General features: G+C 36.7%; 3 protein-coding genes across 3 annotated transcripts; 2 read left to right on the forward strand and 1 right to left on the reverse strand.

Annotated features, from left to right (window-relative positions):
- Positions 1 to 748: 748 nt before the first annotated feature.
- LOC131821082 (olfactory receptor 52J3-like) lies at positions 749 to 1687 on the forward strand. The gene has a single exon (XM_059156852.1). The coding sequence runs from the start codon at positions 749 to 751 to the stop codon at positions 1685 to 1687; it is 939 nt and encodes a 312-aa protein (XP_059012835.1).
- A 9277-nt stretch (positions 1688 to 10964) lies between these two features.
- LOC131821093 (olfactory receptor 52E2) lies at positions 10965 to 11918 on the reverse strand. The gene has a single exon (XM_059156855.1). The coding sequence runs from the start codon at positions 11916 to 11918 to the stop codon at positions 10965 to 10967; it is 954 nt and encodes a 317-aa protein (XP_059012838.1).
- Positions 11919 to 21486: 9568 nt separating this feature from the next.
- Positions 21487 to 22425, forward strand: LOC131821103 (olfactory receptor 52J3-like). Its single transcript, XM_059156862.1, has one exon. The coding sequence runs from the start codon at positions 21487 to 21489 to the stop codon at positions 22423 to 22425; it is 939 nt and encodes a 312-aa protein (XP_059012845.1).
- The last annotated feature ends 1559 nt before the right edge of the window (positions 22426 to 23984 follow it).

Genomic DNA, 23984 nt, shown 5'->3' on the forward strand with positions numbered 1-23984 from the left:
GAATAAATAAAGAAGCTTTCAAATACTGCTAGAAATCACCATTCCCTTAACACTCTGTAATACAATAACTATGCAATGGGTTAGTCTTGGAAACATAGAGACATGAACAAAAACAGACATAGTTTATCACTATCTCTCTTTCTGGGATGTTTCAAGTATAGAGGTGTATGACCTAGTGTGTGCTTTTGATGATGGCAATGTACTTCTAATATTCTGCTTATCTTTGATAGAATGTTTGGCCAGATTGTGGCATTTTCTCTATGTCAATAAGTGATGAATGAATCATTAGATAATTTCTGCATTTCCTAGTTAAGGAAGTGTCTTGTACATCTGTGCCTGTCATGTTGCTTCTAGCTGATCTGTCGCCTCTTGGATTATGTCTGCATTTCCATGTGGACATCCTTCATTTTTTGCATATCTCTTTTCAGACAGGAGCTTTACAAAAGGTACAGAGCATACAAGATTATTCCATATTTGATAGCTCGTTTTGTGCCTTAAAATTTTGCCATTGGCTTGCTGATAAGCCTTGTAGGTTAAAAGAAAGAGGATTGAATTCTTTGAGAGTGGCTCATTCAAAATGAGTATTCCTTGGCTTATAAAAACAAAATACATTAACAAAACCTTTCAAATAGCAACCTTTTTCATTTTCACTATATATCGGATCATTAAGCTAGTCATTTTCATGACCACCTTCAAACTTTTCCCCCTCTTTATAGGAATGACATCTCCTTCTCTGTCATTTGGAAGGATGTTTTATCCCAACAGGAGCACTTTTCATCCAACCACATTCTTCCTCACTGGAATCCCGGGTCTGGAAGGGGCTCATGCTTGGATCTCCCTGCCTTTCTGCTCAGTTTACCTTTTGGCTTTACTGGGCAATGCCACAATTCTGCTGGTCATCAAGATGGAGCAGAGCCTTCAGAGGGAGCCCATGTTTTACTTCCTGGCCCTCCTTTCAACTATTGATTTGGTCCTTTCTACAACCTCTGTGCCCCGCATTCTGGGTATCTTCTGGTTTGATGCTCATGAGATTAGCTTTGGGGCTTGTGTGACCCAGATGTTTTTGATCCATGCCTTCACTGGCATGGAGGCTGAGGTCCTGGTGGCCATGGCCTTTGACCGCTATGTGGCCATCTGTGCTCCACTCCATTATAGAACCATCTTAACAACCCGGGTGTTAGTGGGTATCAGTGTATGCATTGTGTTTCGTCCAATTCTATTTACACTTCCCATGGTGTATCTCATTTACCGCCTGCCATTTTGTCAGACTCATGTAATAGCTCATTCCTACTGTGAGCACATGGGCATCGCAAAACTGTCCTGTGGAAATATTCGTATAAATATAATTTATGGGCTCTTTGTGGTCTCTCTCTTTCTGCTGAACCTGGTCCTTATCTGCATCTCCTATGTCTACATTCTGCGAGCTGTCTTCCGCCTCCCATCACAGGATGCTCGGCTAAAAGCGCTCAGCACATGTGGCTCTCACGTTGGGGTCATCTGTGTTTTCTATATCCCCTCAGTGTTCTCCTTTCTCACTCACCGATTTGGACACAGCATACCACGCTACATTCACATTCTTGTTGCCAATCTCTATTTGGTTATCCCACCTTCACTCAACCCCATCATTTATGGTGTAAGGACCAAACAGATTCGAGAGCGAGTGCTCTGTTTCTTTACTAAAAATTAAGTACTCTTACATTTGTTTTCCAAGAGTTTCAATACAGCAAGGAAAATGTGGTTCTTTTCAGAGATTTTTCTCCGCCTTAATTTATTGCTGCCATATTATATTTCAGAGCATTTGATCTTGGCCATTGTTGATTCTATGATTTGAATAATCTTCAAAATATTTCAAGTTCAAGGACTAATTCCTTGGAAGGAAGAACTGTTTGTATTACTTCACTCTGTGAGAGTGAACAGTCCAAGAATTGACCCTTCCCATCATTAATTTGCACTGCTTTTTTTTCTCCCCCCATTTTTAAATCTTACTTTTGTCTCCATTCAACAGAATAAGACAAGGAAACATACAACAAATACCTTTATTATCACAACATGGAATTAAAAATTATTATTACAGTGGCTTATTTATCTTGAACGTTAATCAAATATATGAGACATTTAATTTGAAATGACTTGTGAGTCTTATCCCACCCAGTTCCAGTTTTGTCTTATCCTCAGAGATGGGAATTACCACTGCATCCTTTTCATCTTTCTTAGAATCTAAATTGATATTTTTAAATTTAATAATTTCTATGGGGTTTGGGATTAAAATTTTTCATTTCATGTAGATGGTATTGCAGTGTGAACCATTTCACAGAGAGTTGTTTCACTATTAAATTTAGAGATCAATGTTGATACATAGGGGATATAATTTTCCTTTTTAAATATACTAGAGTCTTTAATATGTGTTTTTATCTTTTCATATTTGAATATATATATTTTAGGTATTTTTAATTCAGAATCAATATCATGACATCTTTAAGAATCATTTTTGTTTATATTTGAAAAAATTTAAGGTTCTATACTTAGAAGAAGTAGGATCATCAAATAGTAGGTTTCTGATTGAATAGGTCATGCTCTTCTTTATTTTTATGGTGTTTATTTACTGATTTCCTTGCCTCCTCTTCAAGTTTCTGCCTAGCTTCTTAAAAGTCTCATAGCATGATTTTTTTATTACACTTGACAGAGTAAGACTTTCTTATAAGCCCCTTATCTTTAGTACCTTATTTTCATATCGTAGATTAAATTTTTAAATGAAATAAATACTAATTATATTACCTGTAACACATGAATTTATCACTTTAAAACTTAGGACTTCTGCATAGATTTAATATATATATCAATATCCCAACACCTGTTGTGAATGGGGTGTGTGTATGTTAAGTTTTACTTTTAATTCCAATCTAACTACAATTTATTTTGAGGCAAGATTTAAGAAAATGAAATGACTTTCTGTTTCTATTTCTAACCTGTTTATTAACATAAATGACTTAATAACTCATTACTTCAAAACTGATTTTTACTTATTTTTTCTTCATATTAAATTTCAATTTGTAAAAGGGTCTGCTCTTCATTTGTATAGTTGGTTTATCTGTTCTTGAACTGGTATCCCAAGGTTTTTCATCACTACAAAATTTTAATATATTTTAATAACTTTTAAAGATGATTATCCTCCTACACTTTTCTCACTCTCCCTTTGTTCTTTAAACTAATTTGTAGAAAAATAAAATAACAGGCTGAGATTTTTTTTTTAAAGATTTTATTTATTTATTTGACAGACAGAGATCAGAAGTAGGCAGAGAGAGAGAGAGGAGGAAGCAGGCTCTCCGCGGAGTGGACAGCCCGATGCGGGGCTCGATCCCAGGACCCTGGGATCATGACCTGAGGCGAAGGCAGAGGCTTTAACCCACTGAGCCACCCAGGCGCCCCCAGGCTGAGATTTTTTGTACATAAAAATACCCTGATGGAATTTTGAGTTCATTTACTATTTGGTTCATTTACTATCAATTAATTAAACAATGTGTCTTTAATTCCTTAAAGTATTAACTGTGAATTAATTGTGCTCCTCACTTGGTCAAGCACAGATGATAAAGTGTGCCTTGGTGAGTGACTGCACTGTGACCTTGCTAGCACTCTGTTTCCTGCAATTCTCTTCTTTATAAGTTTCCAGTTTAGAGTTGGTCACATCAGAAATGCATATCCTCTGGGAGCCAATGGGAAACAGCAACCACTGTTTATTGTAGTTCAATATTTGCCATCAGAGACAGAGTGACACAGTGATACTAGAGAATTCTCATTTCTCCTCATGTCCTTCAGCAACACCAGCTTGCCACAGCTACTGACCTGTTTATTAACAGTGATAACAAATGCACCACCAGATATTTTACTGCAAACACAGAAGCAGTAACCAGGAATAACAAACCATCTTCTTAAATTTCTACACTCACTTCCTTTATGATCCCGTCTCAGAAGCTGAGAGTACCTGGTTTTCCTCCAACACCGACTCATTCATGCAGGTCTGATCTGGCTAGAAATTTGTTTTTGGGTTTTTCTTTTTCCCTACATCCTCCCACAATTGTATCTAATTTCTTATAATAAATTCTCTATTCCTTAATACTCATAGTAGTTCTGAACCCTAATTGACGAAAGTATAGATACCAGAAGAGCTTCCCGGGTAACAAATTCTTAAGAAAGAAAATTGGCATTAGCTCCTCACCTAATTAGCCTTAGGAAAATAGGGCCTATGCTGCTGTTGGCAAAGGAGACATTGGTGGTATGTAGAATATGATGACAAACATATATTTTTACTTCCTATAAGCAAGTGCTTAAAGAAGGCAAGGATTTGAGTGTCCAAGTATTTCTGCCAAATATTTTAGTAAGAATGAGAAAAATATAGATTTGCTCTTTCTGGGATAAACAAGCTGGAAAAGGAGGATAAAGGAGATAATGAGTCAATGACCTCAGGGCTTTAAATATCTAGCCTAAGGCCCAGACAAGGATATAAAGTATGTTAGACTATATTAAACAAACAAACAAACAAAACGAAACATAACAAAACAAAACAAAAAACCCTCCTAATGTTCTGATAGGTCATTTTTTTTAGAAAGAAATAGAACTCTAAAATTAGAATGGCATTATGTGAGTAGACTTCAGTGAAGCAAATCCTAAGTTCTGCCAACTCCACTTCTGGTTGAAGTAGTAGCCCTTCTTCTCTTGTATGAGGTACATAGTCTCCCCCTATTCAGAGAAAATATAATATCTTCCTCTGAGGTAAGTGGCTTAAAGTGGACTGATGATCTATGCCCTAAAAATTCCCACCACTCTTATGGTTTCTGAGAATAGTGGTGTCTAATAGGAATAAAATGTGGGACACTTGTATTATTAAAATTTTCTCTTGACCATGTTATGAAAGCTAAAAATAAGTAATAGAATACTTAATCTAAGTTAATATTATCTAAGTGTATTTAAATATAAAATCAATCATATATCACAACTAAATGTTTGATATCATTTAAATGATAAAAGTAGGTCTTCTTAATCCAGTATTTAACACAAAACACAGCTTATTTTGTACACTAAATTTTCAATAGCTAAAATAAAATGAAAAACAAAACATTATGTTGAACTGAAAAAATATTTTATATGGCTTCAGACTTTAAACTTTAATTAAAATGAATAAAGATTAAAAATTCATTCCTTCAGTTGAATTTGCCACATTTCAGATGTTCAATAATCAGATATGGCTAATGTCTGGCGTGTGGGGAAGTACGATTCTAGATCTATGATTGGACACAAATGCTAGAAGGATCCAGAGATAAAATATATTAACCAAAGAACTGTAAAGTTTTGTCAGTTTATACAGATAAAACCTGAGGAACATGTGGGATACAAAATTACTGGATCTGAGTAAAAGAAATATGACATAACATTAAGCTGAATTGTATCTAAAATGAGGACCTTAAGAGAGATTCTGGACCCACTGTATTTGAGAATGTTTAGATAGTTGACTGATACCTGTACTCAAAGATGGTCTTCAGTAAATGAACTGAAATGGCAGAATATTCCTGAGGAAAACCAGAAAGGAAAGTTTCCAAAGACTCAGGGAACATAGAATGTTAGAGTGGATTTAGCATACCTAATCCACTAGCCCTTAACCCTGTCCTAGAGTCCTTAAAAAACATTGTCCACATCATGAGTGTGAGAAATATATTCCTGAGGAGAACCTAGGAAACCAGGATAAGTTCAGTTTGGGCTACTTTCAACAGGTCAGGAATGATGTCAGGAATTTTTGCTGTCAGGCTGTGTTTCCTGAATTCAATCTTGAGACCACTCTGAAACCTGGAACCCATTGAACTGGAGGCTGTCTTCCACTGAAGAAGGATCCTATGGAACAGCCAAATATACGCTGGTCTTCTTGAAAGGGACATGCGATCATTGATCTTCAAGACAATGCATTGAAAAAGAAAAGCAAAGCTGGAGGCATCATAATTCTGAACTTCAAGCTCTATTACAAAGCTGTAGTCACCAAGACAGTATGGTACTGGCACAGAAACAGACACATAGATCAATGGAACAGAGTAGAGAACCCAGAAATGGACCCATAACTGTATGGTCAACTAATCTTCAACAAAGCAGGAAAAAATATCCAGTGGAAAAAAAGACAGTCTCTTCAAAAATGGTTTTGGGAAAATTGGATAATGACATGATAACAATGGAACTTTCTGGTCCCTACACATTAATGAATTCAAAATAGATGAAAGAACTAAAAGTGAGACAGGAAACCATTAAATCTTAGAGGAGAACACAGGCAGCAATGTCTTTGACCTCAGCTGCAGCAGTTTCTTGCTAGTCAAGTCTCTGTAGGGGCAGGAAACCAAAGTAAAAATGAGCTATTGGGATTTCATCAAGGTAAAAATCTTTTGCACAACTAAAGAAACATTCCACAAATTTAAAGGCAACTTTGGAATGGGAGAAGATATTTGCAAATAACATGAATAAAAAAGGCTTTGTATCCAAAATGTATAAAGAACCTGTCAAACTCAAAACCCTAAACACAAATAATACAGTTAAGAAATGGGCAGAAGACATGAACAGATATTTTTTCAAAGAAGACATTCAGAGGATTAACAGACACATCAAAAGACGCTCACCATCGCTTATCATCAGAGAAATACAAATCAAAACTATGATGAGATACCACCTCACAATGACCAGAATGGCTAAAATGGACAATCTAGGAAGTAACAGATGTTGGTGAGGATGCAGAAAAAGGAGAACTACCCTACATCGCAGCAATTACATTACTTGGTATTTACACAAAGGATACAAAATTACTGATTCTGAAGGAGTCCATGCCTCCTGATGTTTATAGAAGCACTATCAACAATAGCCAAATTAAGGAAAGAGTACAAATGTCCCTTGACTGATGAATGAAGAAGAGGTGATACACACACACACACACACACACACACACACACACAGGAATATTATTTAGCCATCAAAAATTTTGAAATCTTGAAATGAAATCTTGTCATTTGTAGATGGAGCTAGAGTGTATTATGCTAAGCTAAATAAGCCAGTCAGAAAAAGACCAATATCACATGTTCCACTTATATGTGGAATTTAAGAAACAAAACAGAGGAACATATGGGAAGGGGAAAAAAATGAGAGGGAAAAAAACCATCAGAGACTCTCAATGATTGGGGAGCAAACTGAGGGTTAAAAATATGGATGACAACTTTCTAATTATGAAAATAAATAAAAATATTTACATCAGAAGTTTGAAATAGTTACCAGCCTATAATATAAAATTATGTCACACCAGATGCATTAAAATTTCAATTGATCAAAGATAAAGGGAAAATAACAGGAGATATAAATATGAAAATTCATCAGCGAAAAAAGGAAAGACAACCTGGTCAGATACAATATTCTTAAAGACAACATAAATGGCATTCAAGAATTAAATACTTTTTAACTTTACTATTTTTTTTCTATTTTTACTATTCTGAAAAGAAAAAAAACAGACGATCTCTTTAATAGAATAGCTTGGTACAGAGATGATAGAGAAAAGTATGAAGTTTCTTCAAAAAAAGAAAAAATAACACTACTATATGATCATGCAGCTCCACTTCTTGGTAAATACCTTAAGGAGTAACATCAGTAGCTCAAAGAATGTGCACTCCTGAGTTCACTAGATTATTGGTCATGGTAGCCAGATAAGGAGTATCCATTGACAAATGTATCCACTGACAAATGAATAGATAAAGAAACCGTTGTACATGTAAACAATGGAATACTACTTAGTCTTAAAAAGAAAGAAAACTTTCCAAGAGGGTTTATGCTAAGTGAAATAAGCCAGACACAAAAACAAATACTACATGGTCTAATTTTTATATAGAATCTAAAAAAGTCAATCTCATAGAACCAGACAGTAGAAGGGTGGCTAGGGAGGAGAAATATTCATAACGGGTACAATCTTTCAATTATAAGATGAATAGATGCTGGGAATCTAATGTCCAACATGTCAACTGTAGTTAAGAATACTGTATTTTATTCTTAAAATTTGCTAGAGTAAATATTAAGTTTTCTCACTACAGAAACAAAAGATAACTATGTGAGGTGTTGGATGAGCTAACAAAATTTATTGTGCAATCATTTCATAACATATACATATAAAATAATAACCTGTACACATTTAAAAATCACATTGTACAAGCTAAATATAGATCGCTTTTATCAGTCATATTTCTTTTCTTTTTTTTCTTTTAAAGATTTTATTTATTAATTTGACAGAGAGAAATCACAAGTAGATGGCGGAGAGGCAGCCAGAGAGAGAGAGAGAGGGAAGCAGGCTCCCTGCTGAGCAGAGAGCCCGATGCGGGACTCGATCCCAGGACCCTGAGATCATGACCTGAGCCAAAGGCAGCGGCTTAACCCACTGAGCCACCCAGACGCCCCCTATCAGTCATATTTCTATAAATCTGGGAGATCCCTGTTGATTTATAATACCATATCCTCTAAATAACCTTAAAATGAAGATGAAACAAATGCTTTTTTTTTAAGCAAAGAAAGCTCACTACCAAAAAAAGTGTATCAGGTAATATTTAAGTTTATTTCTTTCAGACATGAGTAAAATCATTACAGATGAAATTTTAAAGATGCAAAATGAATGAATAATAACAGACATAGTAAGTATTTGAAAACATTTAAATGAATGTTGACTTTCCAAAACAATAACCTTATGTGTGTAAGTTTCAAAGTTTATGAGAAGTAAATTAAGCCCACAGTAGTATATAAGTCAGAACGTAGAAAAATGAACTATTTTTTTAAATCCTTTATGAATAGAAAACACTAAGGCTGCTAGTTTATACTAAAAATTGATGAGTTTCAGGGGCATCTGTAGGACAATGGGAAAAGTAAATGTAAAATTATGTATAAAATCAAAGCAAAGCAAGTGAGACTTACCAATCATGATTAAAAAAATTCTACCTCCATCAGAAAGTATGAATACCCAACTTTTGTATCAACATGGATGGGACTGGAAGAGATTATGCTGGGTGAAATAGGTCAAGCAGAGAGAGTCAATTATCATATGATTTCACTTGTTTGTGGAGCATAACAAATAGCATGGAGGACATGGAGAGTTAGAGAGGAGAAGGGAGTTGGGTAAATTGGAAGGGGAGGTGAATCACGAGAGACCATGGACTCTGAAAAACAATCTGAGGGTTTTGGAATGGCAGGGGGTGGGAGGTTGGGTGAGCCTGGTGGTGGGTATTAAGGAGGGCACATATTGCATGGAACACTGGGTATGGTACATAAACAATGAATTCTGGTACACTGAAAATAAATTAAAAAAATAAATAAAAATTTAAAAAAATTCTAAAGAAGAAAATCTTTGTTGTGAAATATCTGTATCTCAGGTTGAAGTAAAAGATAGTAAATACGAGATTTAATTAAGAAAAAGAATAATTTTGTTAAATGTGCATGACATTTGTAGTGTATTTAAAATATGAGAGTTGTCAGACTGTTTTAAATATAAATTCTTTTATTGAAGAGTGTATTTTTTCCATTGGATGTTCTTTCCTGCTTTGTTGAAGATTAGTTGACCATAGAATAGAGGGTCCATTGCTGGGATTTCTACTCTGTTCCGGTGATCTGTGTTTCTGTTTTTCTTCCAAAACCATGTTGTCTTGATGATCACAGCTTTGAAGTCAGGCATTGTGATGCCACTGGCTTTGGTTTTCTTTTTCAACATTCACCCAGTGATTCATGATCTTTTATATTCCATACTAATTTTAGGATCATTTGTTGCAGCTCTGTGAAAAACATCAATGGTATTTTGAAAGGGTTTGCACTGAAAGTGTAGGTTGTTCTGGGCAGCAAAGACATTTTGATAACATTTATTCTTTCAGTCCATGGACATGGGATGTTTTTCCATCTCTTTGTGTCTTCTTCCATTTCTATCATAAGTGTTCTGTAATTTCTAGAGTATGGATCCTGCACATCTTTGGTTAGGTTTATTCCTAGGTATCTTATGGGTTTTGGTGCTACCGTAAATGAAATTGATTCTTAATTTCTTTCTTCAGTTACATTGTGAGTGTATAAGAAAGGAACTGATTTCTGTGCCTTTCACCACTACTTCCTTACCTGCCACCACTAACAGGAAGGGTGGCAACAGCACCTTTAAGGGCTAATATGGGGGTCATCTTTAGGAAGAAGCAATCTGCCTCAAAAAAGCAAGACTAGGGGCACCTAGGTGTCTCTGTTGGTTAAGCATCTGCCTTCATTTGCTCAATCCTGAGATCGAGCGAGCCCTGCATTGGGTTCCTTACTCAGTAGGGAGCCTGCTTCTCCCTCTGCCGGTTGCTCCCCCATCTTGAGCTTTCTTGCTTTCTGTCATATAAACAAATAAAATATTTTTAAAAAGGGCAAAAAAAATAGTCTTTGATACTTGTAAATGGAGACAAGTTTACTTATCAAAATATGAAAAGGCTGGAAAAAAAAGGATAGAAGTTTATAAGTTGAGTTTGCTGAATAATTTTAAACTATATAAATTCCATATAGTCAGGGAAAGTGGAATCATCATCATGTTATCCCCAGCAGCTTGCAGTTATGAAATACACACTCAGAAAGTGATTATATTCAGAGAAAAAAGAAGCTGCATGAAATATCAACTAATTTAGTGTCAATGGATGCCTTTAAAACTGTTGGTATGTAAATATCAATCAGATATTTAGATGAATAGAGCAAAATGACACGACCTATTACATCGAAATTTTAAGGGGCAAAGAGGATGCGACAATGCATGTGGTAAATGGTCTGAAAAGCACATGGAAATTAAACACATTTGAATACTTACAGAATAGAGCCAATATAAATACATATTTTAACATACTTTCTTGGAGAAGGCATCTTTCTGATTTAATTTCATGAAATTTCAGATTGAACTGAACACGTATTAGGTGTCATTCTGTTTCCTTTCCTTGTTTCTGTAATAATATTTTCTTCACACGGTCATAGATCTGCTTGGTCCTGACTCCGTATATGATAGGGTTGAGCATTGGTGGCACAACAACATAAAGATTGGCCAAGAGTATGTGGATATAGTGGGGGACATTTCGGCCAAAGCGATGTGTCATGAAGGAAAAGAGGGCCGGTGTATAGAAGGCAAGGATGACACAAACATGAGAACCACACGTGCTGAGGGACTTGAGTCGGGCTTCACGCGAAGGAAGACCGAAAACAGCACGGAGTATCTGAACATACGACAGGGCAATGGCTATGATGTCAAAGACTAGGTTACAAATTGCACATAAGCCATAGATGATGTTGATCTTGATGCTGGCACAAGAGAGGCGAGCAAGACCCATGTGTTCACAGTAGGTATGGGGAATGACATGATTCCCACAGAAGGGCAACCGTAAGATAAGAAATACAAATGGGATCACAAAAATAAATGCTCTCACTAACACACCCACACCAATCACAGAAACAACCTGGTTGGTGAGGGTGGTGCTATATCGGAGTGGATTGCAGATGGCCACATAGCGGTCATAAGCCATTGCCAACAGGACCGCTGACTCCATAAGTGTGAAGCTGTGAATGAAAAACATCTGCACAAGGCAGGCTTCAAAGATGATCTCTCTGAGGTTGAACCAGAAGATTCCGAGCATCTTGGGGATGGTAGCTGTGGACAGACCCAAATCAATAGCAGCCAGCATGGCCAGGAAGTAGAACATAGGCTGGTGTAGGCTACTCTCAGCCTGGATCACAAACAGAATCGTGAAGTTCCCAATGAGTGCAATCACATACACAGCACAAAAGGGAAAGCCGATCCAGATGTGCAGTGTTTCCATTCCTGGGATCCCCAGCAACAAGAAGGAGAAGAGGTGGAATTGGGTGTCATTGGGAAGGAGCATTCTATTTTGTAAGGCATAAGTCTTCAGAAATGTGTGTTGACCTAAAGTACAGGTTACCAGAGAGTCTCTGTCCTATAGGAGACCTAAAGATAATAGAGGACACTTAATTAGCTACCTTTTCTCATTATCAAAATCATCACCAACTGAACCTCCCCCTTCAGTTCTGACCAACTTAGGATTCTCCTAGCTTCTAAATATAACAATGGAAATTAATTCCAGTTGATTGACAACACTCTGGGATTAGCACACGGGATGAATAATAACATAAAATAAAATAAAAGCAGCAGTTGCTCACGTGAACATAGAGATTATGCCGCACATTTTTACAGTCACTTTATCCCTGGCCTTCAGTCAGCAAGTTTTCCCACTCCCTCCTATCCCATTATCTACCACTCTTTTTCTTGTGCTCAGTTGGCCACAGATAAGACCCATACTTGCAAAGCATTGCTTACCAACAAGGACTCCTGGAGTAGTTAGAAAATCTCCCCTAGCAACCTTCTGATCTCCTTTTGCTTTGGTGGGAGGATTTTTTTATACTGTGGCCAAGCCTCTAGAGTGGGAATTTGGTCTGTGTTGGGATTCCCTAGGGAGAGTGGGGGTAAGAAAGCTCTGAGATCTGGATTAACTCCTTTTCTAGTGGAATAGAATATACCAGACTCCAATAGACCATGTTCTGATTCTGGACCTTGGCTTCCAAATCTACAATTAGCATATTTCCAGGAAGATGATGATGATGATTACATATTATTATTGTTTTGGTCTTGTAAATTTTTTAAAACATTTTTTTCCAATAGGGTTCCTGGAATCAATTTTAGGCTATTACTTTTGAATCTCTGCAAGGGAGGGGGTGGCTTGTCCAAAGCTCCAAATATATATAAGCTAAAGGTTATATTAAGTCTGGGTATATCTTCTTAGTATCATGCAACTACCACCTTGAGTCAATATTTATTAAAAGTGAAGTGCTAAAAAGTAAAGAAGTACACTAACATTGCATCATAATGACTCAATATTTAGCATAATTGCACTATCCTGAAGTGAGGAAATGCATACAGTTTTGAATCATACAGAAACCTATCATGTCATCCCAGTGGAGGAGGTTTCCCATCAGTAGTGGAAAGCAGGAATAAAAATGCAGAAGGCAGAGGCTAATCATTTTAATCACTCTTTTTCCTGACTAGTTATTTAAAGCCATGTATGAATTACCTTATCCTTTTAATCTCCGTTTTGAAACCTGAAAAAGGGGGACATTTGTCAAACCAGTTTCAGTGTCCTATAGTCCTAATATCATCAATATCATCATATGAGGATATCAACTCTTTTGCCGATGAAGAGACAGAAACAGAAAAGGAAGAGTAGTTCATATGGAGAGGTAGAGTTGAGTGTTTAAGCTTCCATTCTAGAGGGTTTTCCATGAGTAACAGGAGCTGACCTTGGACATTCAAATGGATACATCAATTTTATCATTCACTCACTGATGAATTGAAACAACTATGCACCAACCATCTACTATGTGTCAGGTGCCATTTAGGCACTGCCTGTAGAGTAGTAAACAGCACGGACAGTGAAATACAAGAAACAGAATAAAAAATTACATAGATGACAAAAATGAACTGTGTTGAAATATAAGGCTCTGAAGTTGGAGAGGATGCTGATGGTGAGAGTTAGTCACTCTAAGTAACATTGTCAGGAATGTGACTTTAAGGTAAGGGTAAGGGAAGGTGGAGCAAGTCATGTGGAATCTGGAATGGAGTGATGGCTGCGGGAAAGCTTTCCAGGCAGAGGGAACAGCAAATGCAAAGACACTGAAGCTGAAGCATGTTGGATGTCATCAAGGAAAATGCAACTTTCACAGAAACCGAGTCTCAGATGTGGACAACATCAAGCCTCCTCAGACTTCCACACTCTTACAAGTCAGAAGGTCATCATTCAACAGAATAAATACCAAAGAAGATTCTCTCATACAGTGGCTGATTGTTAGGATAGTTCATGGCTACTCTTTCAGTCAAGAAGCCAAATTTAAATCAACTCAATTACTTGTTTGTTTTGTTTGTTTTATATAGCAAAACATGGCAACAGAAAAATAGAAAAAAAAATAACATGTTACCAGAGTATCAATAGTGAACTTTTCTTTTAATTGTCTGATAATACATAAATATATTTGCATGCCTTCTCATTTTTTATTTCTTCTACCAAATTACAGTAATCACTATGGGATATTTAAAGATCTCAAATACACAAAGAAACAGATATTACCAACCTTGGTAATAGGCAGAAAATGGCCCATCTCCCCAAAAGGTATTCATATTTGGGTCCTAGGAGACTGTGGGTAGGTTACCTTGAAGAATAAAGGTAAATTTAGATTGCTATTAATCAGGCCTTAAATTTGAGACTTTATTCTAAGTTATCTCAATAGGGTCAAGGTAATCACAAAAGTCCTTAAAGGTGGAAATGAGAGGGAGCAGAAATCTAACATCTAAAGGTAAGATGTGAGAAACCCTTGGTGTGCCTGGGTGGCTTAGTTGGTTAAGCATCTGTCATCGCCTCACTTCATGATCTCAGAGTTCTGGGATCGCAGTCTGCCTCTCTCCTTCCTTCTGCCCCTCCCCTGCTGCCTGTGTTTTATCTTTCTTGTGATCTCTCAAATAAATGAAATTAAACAAAAAATAAAGATGAGAGAAACTCTTGACTAGCTCTTATAGACGATGTGTCTCCCTCCAAATTCATATTCTGAAATCTAATCCCCAATGTGATGGTATTTGTAGGCATGACCTCTCAGAGGGGATAAGGTCATGAAGATGGAGCTTAATTATGGAATGGAGGGGAGTTAATATCCTTTGGAAGATACCCCAAAGGGCTCCCTCCTCCCTTCTCTCATGTGAGGACATAGCAACCATCTGGGAACCAGGAAGCTTCTACCACAGACTGAATCTGCCTGCACCTTGATCTTGGACTTTAAATTTCTGTTGTATATAGGCCACCGAATCTATAGTATTCTGTTACAACAACCCAAATGGCTGACATCAGCAATTGCCAGTCTTGAAGACTGAAGGAGGCACATGGTCAAGGAATGTGGGCATCCTCTGGAAGCTGGAAAAGTCAAGACAAAGTATTTACCTCTAAAGCTTCCAGAAAAGAAAGCTATCCTGCTGACTTTCTGATTTTAGTGATATGTTTTTAATTTCTAACCTACAGAAATTTATAACTTTAAGGTAATAAGTCTGTGTTGTTTTAAGCCACTAAACTTGTGATAATTTATTATGACAGCAGGAGGAAACAAATCCAACCAACTTCAGATCTGAAAGGAGAATGTGGATGACACACTATAGCATCCAGAGTAGGAGTTTTGTTTGGCAGAGACACTGCTATGAAACTCCACATAATTCTTTAGGAATTTGCCTTTTGGTGCTTTTTGCCTCTGGCTTTTCTGAAAACCTCAAGACAGAAACCTTCACATCCCTTCCCTGTCTTTGAAATCTAACTACCCCTTGTGTTTGCAAGTATATGCAAGACTGCTGACTTTTGCCCTTTAATGGCTCTTTCAACTGATTTTGAAGATCGATCGATCGACCTATCACTTAGTTTTAACTTAGTTGTTACTTAGTTTTAACATCAATTTTAATATATCTGAAGCTTTCTGGGGAATGACAGTAGTTATATAGACTGCCATCTTGACAGCAGAAACTGTAACATTTTTTAAAATCTGGGGAAACCAATTTTTTTAAAGATATCCTTTTTGACAATAGGTCTGATATGAGTGGAGTAATTTTTTCAGTTAATATTCATTTATGATAGCTTTCATTGTTAAATTGTGTATGGTCATTACTTAAAAATTTTAAACTCCATAAATTAGAATGAGAGACAATAATATTGTCTGTATTGCGGTGAACCGCAAACATTTTGACATTGTTTTGCTGTTTCAATATATGTTGTTTTGTATTTTTGACTTGACTTGCTCATTGAAATTATATCATATATTATTTTATATAGTTCATGTACACTTATAAATGAAAGTGTATACATTACGTGTAGATTCTTTATGTAGTTTAATTTTAATGGAAGTATAATATCTTTGAGTGAATACAGTCTTCTGTCCATTTAAGTACTTTTTTTTTTGCAATAATTCAAAAATTTGGGGGCACAAGGCTCAGTTGATAGTAGTTAAAATGATTATTCAGCATTTCCAATGATTCTCATTTCTTCATTTATGGCCATTTAAAAAGCTTTGTGTGTGTTGAGTTTGAGGAGTTCATTATAGATCCTGGATATCAACCTTTTGTCTGTACTGTCATTTGCAAATATCTTCTCCCATTCCGTGGGTTGCCTCTTTGTTTTCTTGACTGTTTCCTTTGCTGTGCAGAAGCTTTTGATTTTGATGAAGTCCCAAAAGTTCATCTTCGCTTTTGTTTCCTTTGCCTTTGGAGACATATCTTGAAAGAAGTTGCTGTGGCTGATATCAAAGAGATTATTGCCTATGTTCTCCTCTAGGATTCTGATTGATTCCTGTCTCATATTGAGGTCTTTTATCCATTTTGAGGTTATCTTTGTGTACGGTGTAAGAGAATGGTCGAGTTTCATTCTTCTACATATAGCTGTCCAGTTTTCCCAGCACCATTTATTGAAGAGACTGTCTTTTTTCCACTGTATATTTTTTCCTGTTTTGTCGAAGATTATTTGACCATAGAGTTGAGGGTCCATATCTGGGCTCTCTACTCTGTTCCACTGATCTATGTGTCTGTTTTTATGCCAGTACCATGCTGTCTTGGTGATCACAGCTTTGTAGTAAAGCTTGAAATCAGGTAACGTGATGCCCCCAGTTCTATTTTTGTTTTTCAACATTTCCTTAGCGATTCAGGGTCTCTTCTGATTCCATACAAATTTTTGGATTATTTGCTCCAGCTCGTTGAAGAATACCGGTGGAATTTTGATTGGAATAGCATTAAAAGTATAGATTGCTCTAGGCAGTATAGACATTTTAACAATGTTTATTCTTCCAATCCAAGAGCATGGAATGGTCTTCCATATTTTTGTGTCTTCTTCAATTTCTTTCATGAGTGTTCTGTAGTTCCTTGAGTACAGATCCTTTACCTCTTTAGTTAGGTTTATTCCCAGGTATCTTATGGTTCTTGGTGCTATAATAAATGAACTCCTCAAACTCAACACACACAAAACAGACAATCATATCAAAAAATGGGCAGAAGATATGGACAGATACTTCTCCAATAAAGACATACAAATTGCTAGCAGACACATGAAAAAGTGTTCATCATCACTAGCCCTCAGGGAGATTCAAATTAAAACTACATTGAAATATCACCTTACACCAGTTAGAATGGCCAAGATTAGCAAGACAGGAAACAACATGTGTTGGAGAGAATGTGGAGAAAGGGGAACCCTCTTACACTGTTGGTGGGAATGCAAGTTGGTGCAGCCTCTTTGGAGAACAGTGTGGAGATTCCTCAAGAAATTAAAAATAGAACTTCCCTATGACCCTGCCATTGCACTCCTGAGTATTTACCCCTAAGATACAGATTAGTGAAAAGAACGGCCATCTGTACCCCAATGTTTATAGCAGCAGTGGCCACGGTGGCCAAACTGTGGAAAGAACCAAGATGCCCTTCAACGGATGAATGGATAAGGAAGATGTGGTACATATATATTATGGAGTATTATGCCTCCATCAGAAAGGACGAATACCCAACTTTTGTAGCAACATGGACGGACCTAGAAAAGATTATGCTGAGTGAAATAAGTCAAGCAGAGAGAGTCAATTGTCATATGGTTTCACTTATTTGTGGAGCATAACAAAAAGCATGGAGGACATGGGGAGTTAGAGAGGAGAAGGGGGTTGGGGATAATTGGAAGGGGAGGTGAACCATGAGAGACTATGGACTTCGAAAAACAATCTGAGGGGTTTGAAGTGGCAGGGGGGTGGGAGGTCGGGGTACCAGGTGGTGGGTATTATAGAGGGCACGGATTGCATGGAGCACTGGGTGTGGTGAAAAAATAATGATACTGTTATGCTGAAAATAAATAAATAAAAATAAATAAATAAAAAACTTTGGACATTTTCTATCATTTCTTATTGTATAAGCGTTTCTTATTGTGTCAGTTGGCTGGCAAAGAAGTCTGTTAGTTTTTGTTTATCTCAAAATGTCTTTATAAGTAACTGAAGATGAAAAATAAAATTTGAGTATACATTTGTAGTTGAATTAGTAATCAAATACTTCCCATAATGAAATCCTAGGCTCACGTATGTTCCCTGGTGAACTCTATTCTATGTGTAAAGAGTAATTTATATCTCATAACAGTACAAACTCTTCCAAATCATATGAGTGGGAAATCCAGTATCTGAACTGGATCAGACCAACTCTAGGATAGGATATATTCACCACTTCTCTCTGTGGCTTCTGTGACATAGATATTATAAACTGTCAAGGAGGAAAATTGAGAAGATCAATTATGGACAAAGGACAGTAGGACCAAAAACTCACAGATGTCAATCCCCATAGTCAAGCATTCAATGAACCTAGAGCACATGGTCAGGTCCATGCAGGGAGATAGTGAGAAAATGGGTCTCCCAGGGCACTGGGGTAGCTCAGTGGGTTAAGTCTCTGTCTTCGGCTCAGGTCATGATCTCAGTGTCTTGGGATCAAGCCCTGTATTGGGCTCTCTGCTCAGCAGGGACCCTGCTTCCCCCCCCACCCACTGCCTGCCTCTCTGCCTATTTGTGATCTCTCTGTCTGTAATATAAATAAATAAAATCTTAAAAAGGAAAGAAAATGGGTCTTCTAGGCCAGGTTATTATTATCATCATTATTATTAAAGATGTTATTTATTTATTTGACAGAGAGAGATCAGAAGTAGGCAGAGAGGCAGGCAGAGGGGCAGGCAGAGAGAGAGAGAGAAGCAGGCTCCCTGCCAAGAAGATGTGGGACTCGATCCCAGGACCCTGAGATCAGGACCTGAGCTGAAGGCAGAGGCTTAACCCACTGAGCCACCCAGGCGCCCCAGGTTATTATTTTTTAATGTAGAATATGGATTAAGTATCTTTTTTTTTAAATATAAGAAACAACAATCCATAGAATTAGGCTGCAAAATATTACTTAAGGGAGATAGGAGGTATCTATCTTTATATTATACAGTAATGATAATATTTGAGTGTTTTTGCCCCACATTTGTAGTTTTCTCTCTATATATTCCTATTCATGTCACTTTTTCTTAGGCTTCTCTTTCTCTAAGTCATAGTCAAGACTTTTGCTGGTAATCTCAGAGGATTTGGTCCCAGGGCACAATTTATACTAGAAAACTGAGCTCTAATTTTATAAGCAATTAAAACCTCAGTATAAAATGATTCTCCTTGAGCTGTTTTTTAAAAGGAAAAAAAAAAAAAAAGCACATAGAGCTGTGCTACTTGAGATATTCCTTGTGTCTTTCTTCCTGTGGATGAATTCATCATCAAAGATGGATCTTATATTAGAAAACTGAGTTCTAATTTTATAAGCAACTAAGACCTTAGTATAAAATGATTCTCCTTGAAATTTTTTTTTTGTTGTTAATGTTGTTTTGTTTTGTTTTTAAGAAAAGCACACAAAGCTATGCTACTTGAGATTTTCCTTGTGTCTCTCTTCCTGTGGAGGAATGCATCATCAAAGATGAATGTGGTTTTGATTTCAGTATGTACTGTAGTCAAATGAAAGGGAGATGGTTAAAGGTGGCTGAGAAGAGCTACTGGCTTGTTATGATATGATATGATATGCATCATGTGGTCCAATTTCTGAATCTAATGGGGGAAGAAACTTGCAACATATTTTTTTTTTCCTGAAAATTTTTTTTTCATTGTAGTTTTTTTTTTGTATTTTTTTTTTTTTTTTTTTTACTGTTTTCAGTTTAACCTTGCAACTTTTAAATGGAGATTGGGTATCCTTAAAACCAGGTGGTGGGTATTATAGAGGGCACAGATTGCATGGAGCACTGGGTGTGGTGCAAAAATAATGAATACTGTTATGCTGAAAATAAAAAATAAATAAATAAAAATCTAGGAGATTCAAGGCATTTAAAAATGCATCTGAAGAATGATTATATAGTTGGTCAATAAAGCATCATTTCTGTTTCTGCTGTGGTTATAGGGAATGAATGAGATGGACCTCCGAAGCACAGTGAAAACCTGAGGTGAGCAGTGCCATGTTATTGAGAGTTTATTTTCAGAGAGAAACCCAAGGCAGGTGTTTGGGGGTTAGAAGGCTTATTTCTGGCTAGCATCCCACTACTGGACAGTGCCTGTTACATGGAGTTTCAGTTCTTAAAAAAGCACAAATAAGGGAGGCATTGCAAAATACAGCTCTTCTATCTCCCCTCCACAAACACACACATCTAATCTTAGAATGTATATAACATTTTTTTTTACCTTGTTATTCTTCCCAGAGAACTATGAAGCTGTATAACACATTAAAAACTGGAGCCTGTGCTACTATTTCTGATCTCGAACCACTCTGTCTGAAGGTGGAGACCTAGAGAATGTCCATTTATTTCATTATTTGAGCTAATCAGTGACTAGGTGCTTCATCATTTTGAAGGCATTGCAAAAGCCACCTTCTCTGTGCCCTTTAAACATCTACAGAGAGCAGTTCTGTACAGACTGTTTTCCAGACAGTTTTGTGCTGCTCAAAATGCCTTCTTCAGGTCCCTGCACCCTGAAGCCTTCTACGTAGTCTTTTGCCCACATTCCTAGTTCATCAGGCAGAAGGAGTGAATGCAGTACATGCTCATTCTGTAGCAGTTGTAAACTTGGCAGGTTTTCCCAGACGAACTGATATGGCATGGAGAATAAATGAAGAAGCTTTCAAATACTGCTAGAAATCACCATTCCCTTAACACTCTGTAATACAATAACTATGCAATGGGTTGGTCTTTGGGACATAGAGACATGAACAAAAATAGACATATGGTTTATCATTATCTTTCTTTCTGGGATGTTTCAAGTATAGAGGTGTATGACCTAGTATGTGCTTTTGATGGTGGCAATGTACTTCTAATATTTTGCTTATCTTTGATAGAATGTTTGGCCAGATTGTGGCATTTTCTCTATGTCAATAAGTGATGAATGAATCATTAGATAATTTCTGCATTTCCTAATTAAGGAATTGTCTTGTACATCTGTGCCTGAAATGTTGCTTCTAGCTGATCTGTCGCCTCTTGGATTATATCTGCATTTCCATGTGTGATACTTGATTTTTTGCATATCTTTTCAGATAGGAGCTTTACAAAAGGTATAGAGCACACGAAATTATTCCATATTTGATAGAACTTTTTGTGTCTTATAATTTTGCCATTGGCTTGCTGATAAGCCTTGTAGGTTAAAAGAAAGAGGATTGAATTATTTGAGAGTGGCCTATTTAAATGAGTATGGCTTGGCTTATAATAACAAAATATATTAACAAGCCCTTTCAAATAGCAACCCTTTTCATTTTCACTATATATTAAAGGACAAAGCTAGTCATTTTCATGATCACCTTCAAACTTTTTTCCCCTCTTTGTAGGAATGGCATCTCCTTCTCTGTCATTTGGAAGGATGTTTTATCCCAACAAGAGTATTTTTCACCCAACCACATTCTTCCTTGTTGGAATCCCCGGTCTGGAAGGGGCTCATGCCTGGATCTCCCTGCCTTTCTGCTCAGTTTATCTTTTGGCTTTACTGGGCAATGCCACAATTCTTCTGGTCATCAAGATGGAGCAGAGCCTGTGGAAGGAGCCCATGTTTTACTTCCTGGCCCTCCTTTCAACTATCGACTTGGCCCTTTCCACAACCTCTGTGCCCCGCATGCTGGGTATCTTCTGGCTTGATGCTCATGAGATTAGCTTTGGGGCTTGTGTGACCCAGATGTTTTTGATCCATGCCTTCACTGGCATGGAAGCCGAGGTCCTGGTGGCCATGGCCTTTGACCGCTATGTGGCCATCTGTGCTCCACTCCACTATACGACCATTTTGACGTCTCGGGTACTGGTGGGCATCAGCGTGTGCATCGTGTTTCGTCCAGTTTTGTTTACACTTCCCATAGTCTATCTCATCTACCGTCTGCCCTTCTGTCAGGCTCGTGTAATAGCTCATTCCTACTGTGAGCACATGGGCATCGCAAAACTGTCCTGTGGAAACATCCGTATCAATGCCATCTATGGGCTCTTCGTGGTCTCTCTCTTTCTACTGAATCTGGTCCTTATCTGCATCTCCTATGTCTACATTCTGCGAGCTGTCTTCCGCCTCCCATCACAGGATGCTCGGCTAAAAGCGCTCAGTACGTGTGGCTCTCACGTTGGGGTCATCTGTGTTTTCTATATCCCCTCAGTGTTCTCCTTCCTCACTCACCGATTTGGACACAGCATACCACGCTACATTCACATTCTTGTTGCCAATCTCTATTTGGTTATCCCACCTTCACTCAACCCCATCATTTATGGTGTAAGGACCAAACAGATTCGAGAGCGAGTGCTCCGTGTCTTTGCTAAAAAGTAGGTACTCTTGCCTCTGTTTACCAAGAATTTTGATTTAGCAGGGAAAATGTGGGTTCCTTTGTGAGATTTTTTTCTCTGTCTAAATTTAGTGCTGCCACATTATATTCCAGAGCATTTGATCTTGGCCCATTGTTGATTCTGTGATTTGAATAAATTTTAAAATATTTCAAGTTCAAGGACTAATTCCTTGGAAGGAAGAAGTGTTTGTATTACTTCACTCAGTGTGAGAGTGATTAGTCCAAACAATGACCCTTGTCATCATTACATTTGCAGTGCTTTTTTTCTCCCCCCATTTTTACGTCCTACTTTTCCCTCCCTTCAACAAAAATAAGACAAAGAAACATCCAACAAATGTCCACACAGCATGGAATTAAAAACCATTATTACTGAGACTTATTTATCTTGATTGTTATTCTTCATCAAATACATGAGACATTTAATTTGAAATGACCTGTGAATCTTACCCCATCCAGTTCCAGTTTTGTCTTATCCTCAGAGACGGGAATGACCACTACATGTTTTTCATCTCTCTTAGAGTCCAAAGTGATCTTTTCAAACTCAATAATTTCTAAGGGGGTTGGAGTATAAATTTTTTTATTTCATGTAAATGGTACTGCATTGTGTATCATTTCACAGACAATTGTTCCACTTACTATTAAATTTAGAGATATGTGTACACTAATACTTACGGAATATGGTATTCCTTTTTAAATGTATGAGAATCTTTCCTTTGCATTTGATCTTTTCATAACTTGAACATACATAATATTTTAGTTATTTTAAATTCAGAATCAATTTTGTGACATTTCTATGAATCAATTTTGTACATATTTGAAAAATTTCTAAAGGTTATATGCTCAGAAAAAGTAGAATCATCAGATAGTACGTTACTGATTGAATAGGTCATGTCTTTATTTTTATGGTATTTACTGATTTCCTTGCCTCCTCTTCAAGTTTCTGACTAGCTTCTTAAAAGTCTCAGAGCATGAGTTTTTTATTACACTTGACACATTAACACTTTCCTATAAGCCCTTTATATTTAATACCTTATTTTCATATGGAAGATTAAATTTTAAATGAAATCAATACTGATTATATTACCTATGACACATGACTTTATCACTTCCCAACTTAAGGTTACTGCCTAGCTTTATTATATATCAACATCCCAACATCTATATTGTTACTAGGGTGTGTGTTTGTTAAGTTTTACTTTTAATTCCAGTCTAACTACAATTTATTTTAAGGTGAGAGATAAGAAAATGAAATATCTTTATATTTCTATTTCTAACTTATTTAATAACATAAATGACTTAATAACTCATTACTTCAGAACTGATTTTCATATATTCTTTCTTCATATTAAATTTCAATTTGTACAAGAGTCTCATTTTTACATTTTCATTTTTACAGTTGGTTTGTCTGTTCTTGAACCAGTATCATAGGTTTTTCATCACTACAAAATTATAATATATTTTAATAACTTTTAGACCTGATTATCATTCTGTACATTTTTTTACTCTCCCTTTGTTCTTTAAACTAATTTGTAGAAAAATAAAA

This window comes from Mustela lutreola, chromosome 1 (assembly GCF_030435805.1).
Source record: "Mustela lutreola isolate mMusLut2 chromosome 1, mMusLut2.pri, whole genome shotgun sequence".
In the NCBI taxonomy this organism is placed as follows: domain Eukaryota; kingdom Metazoa; phylum Chordata; class Mammalia; order Carnivora; family Mustelidae; genus Mustela; species Mustela lutreola.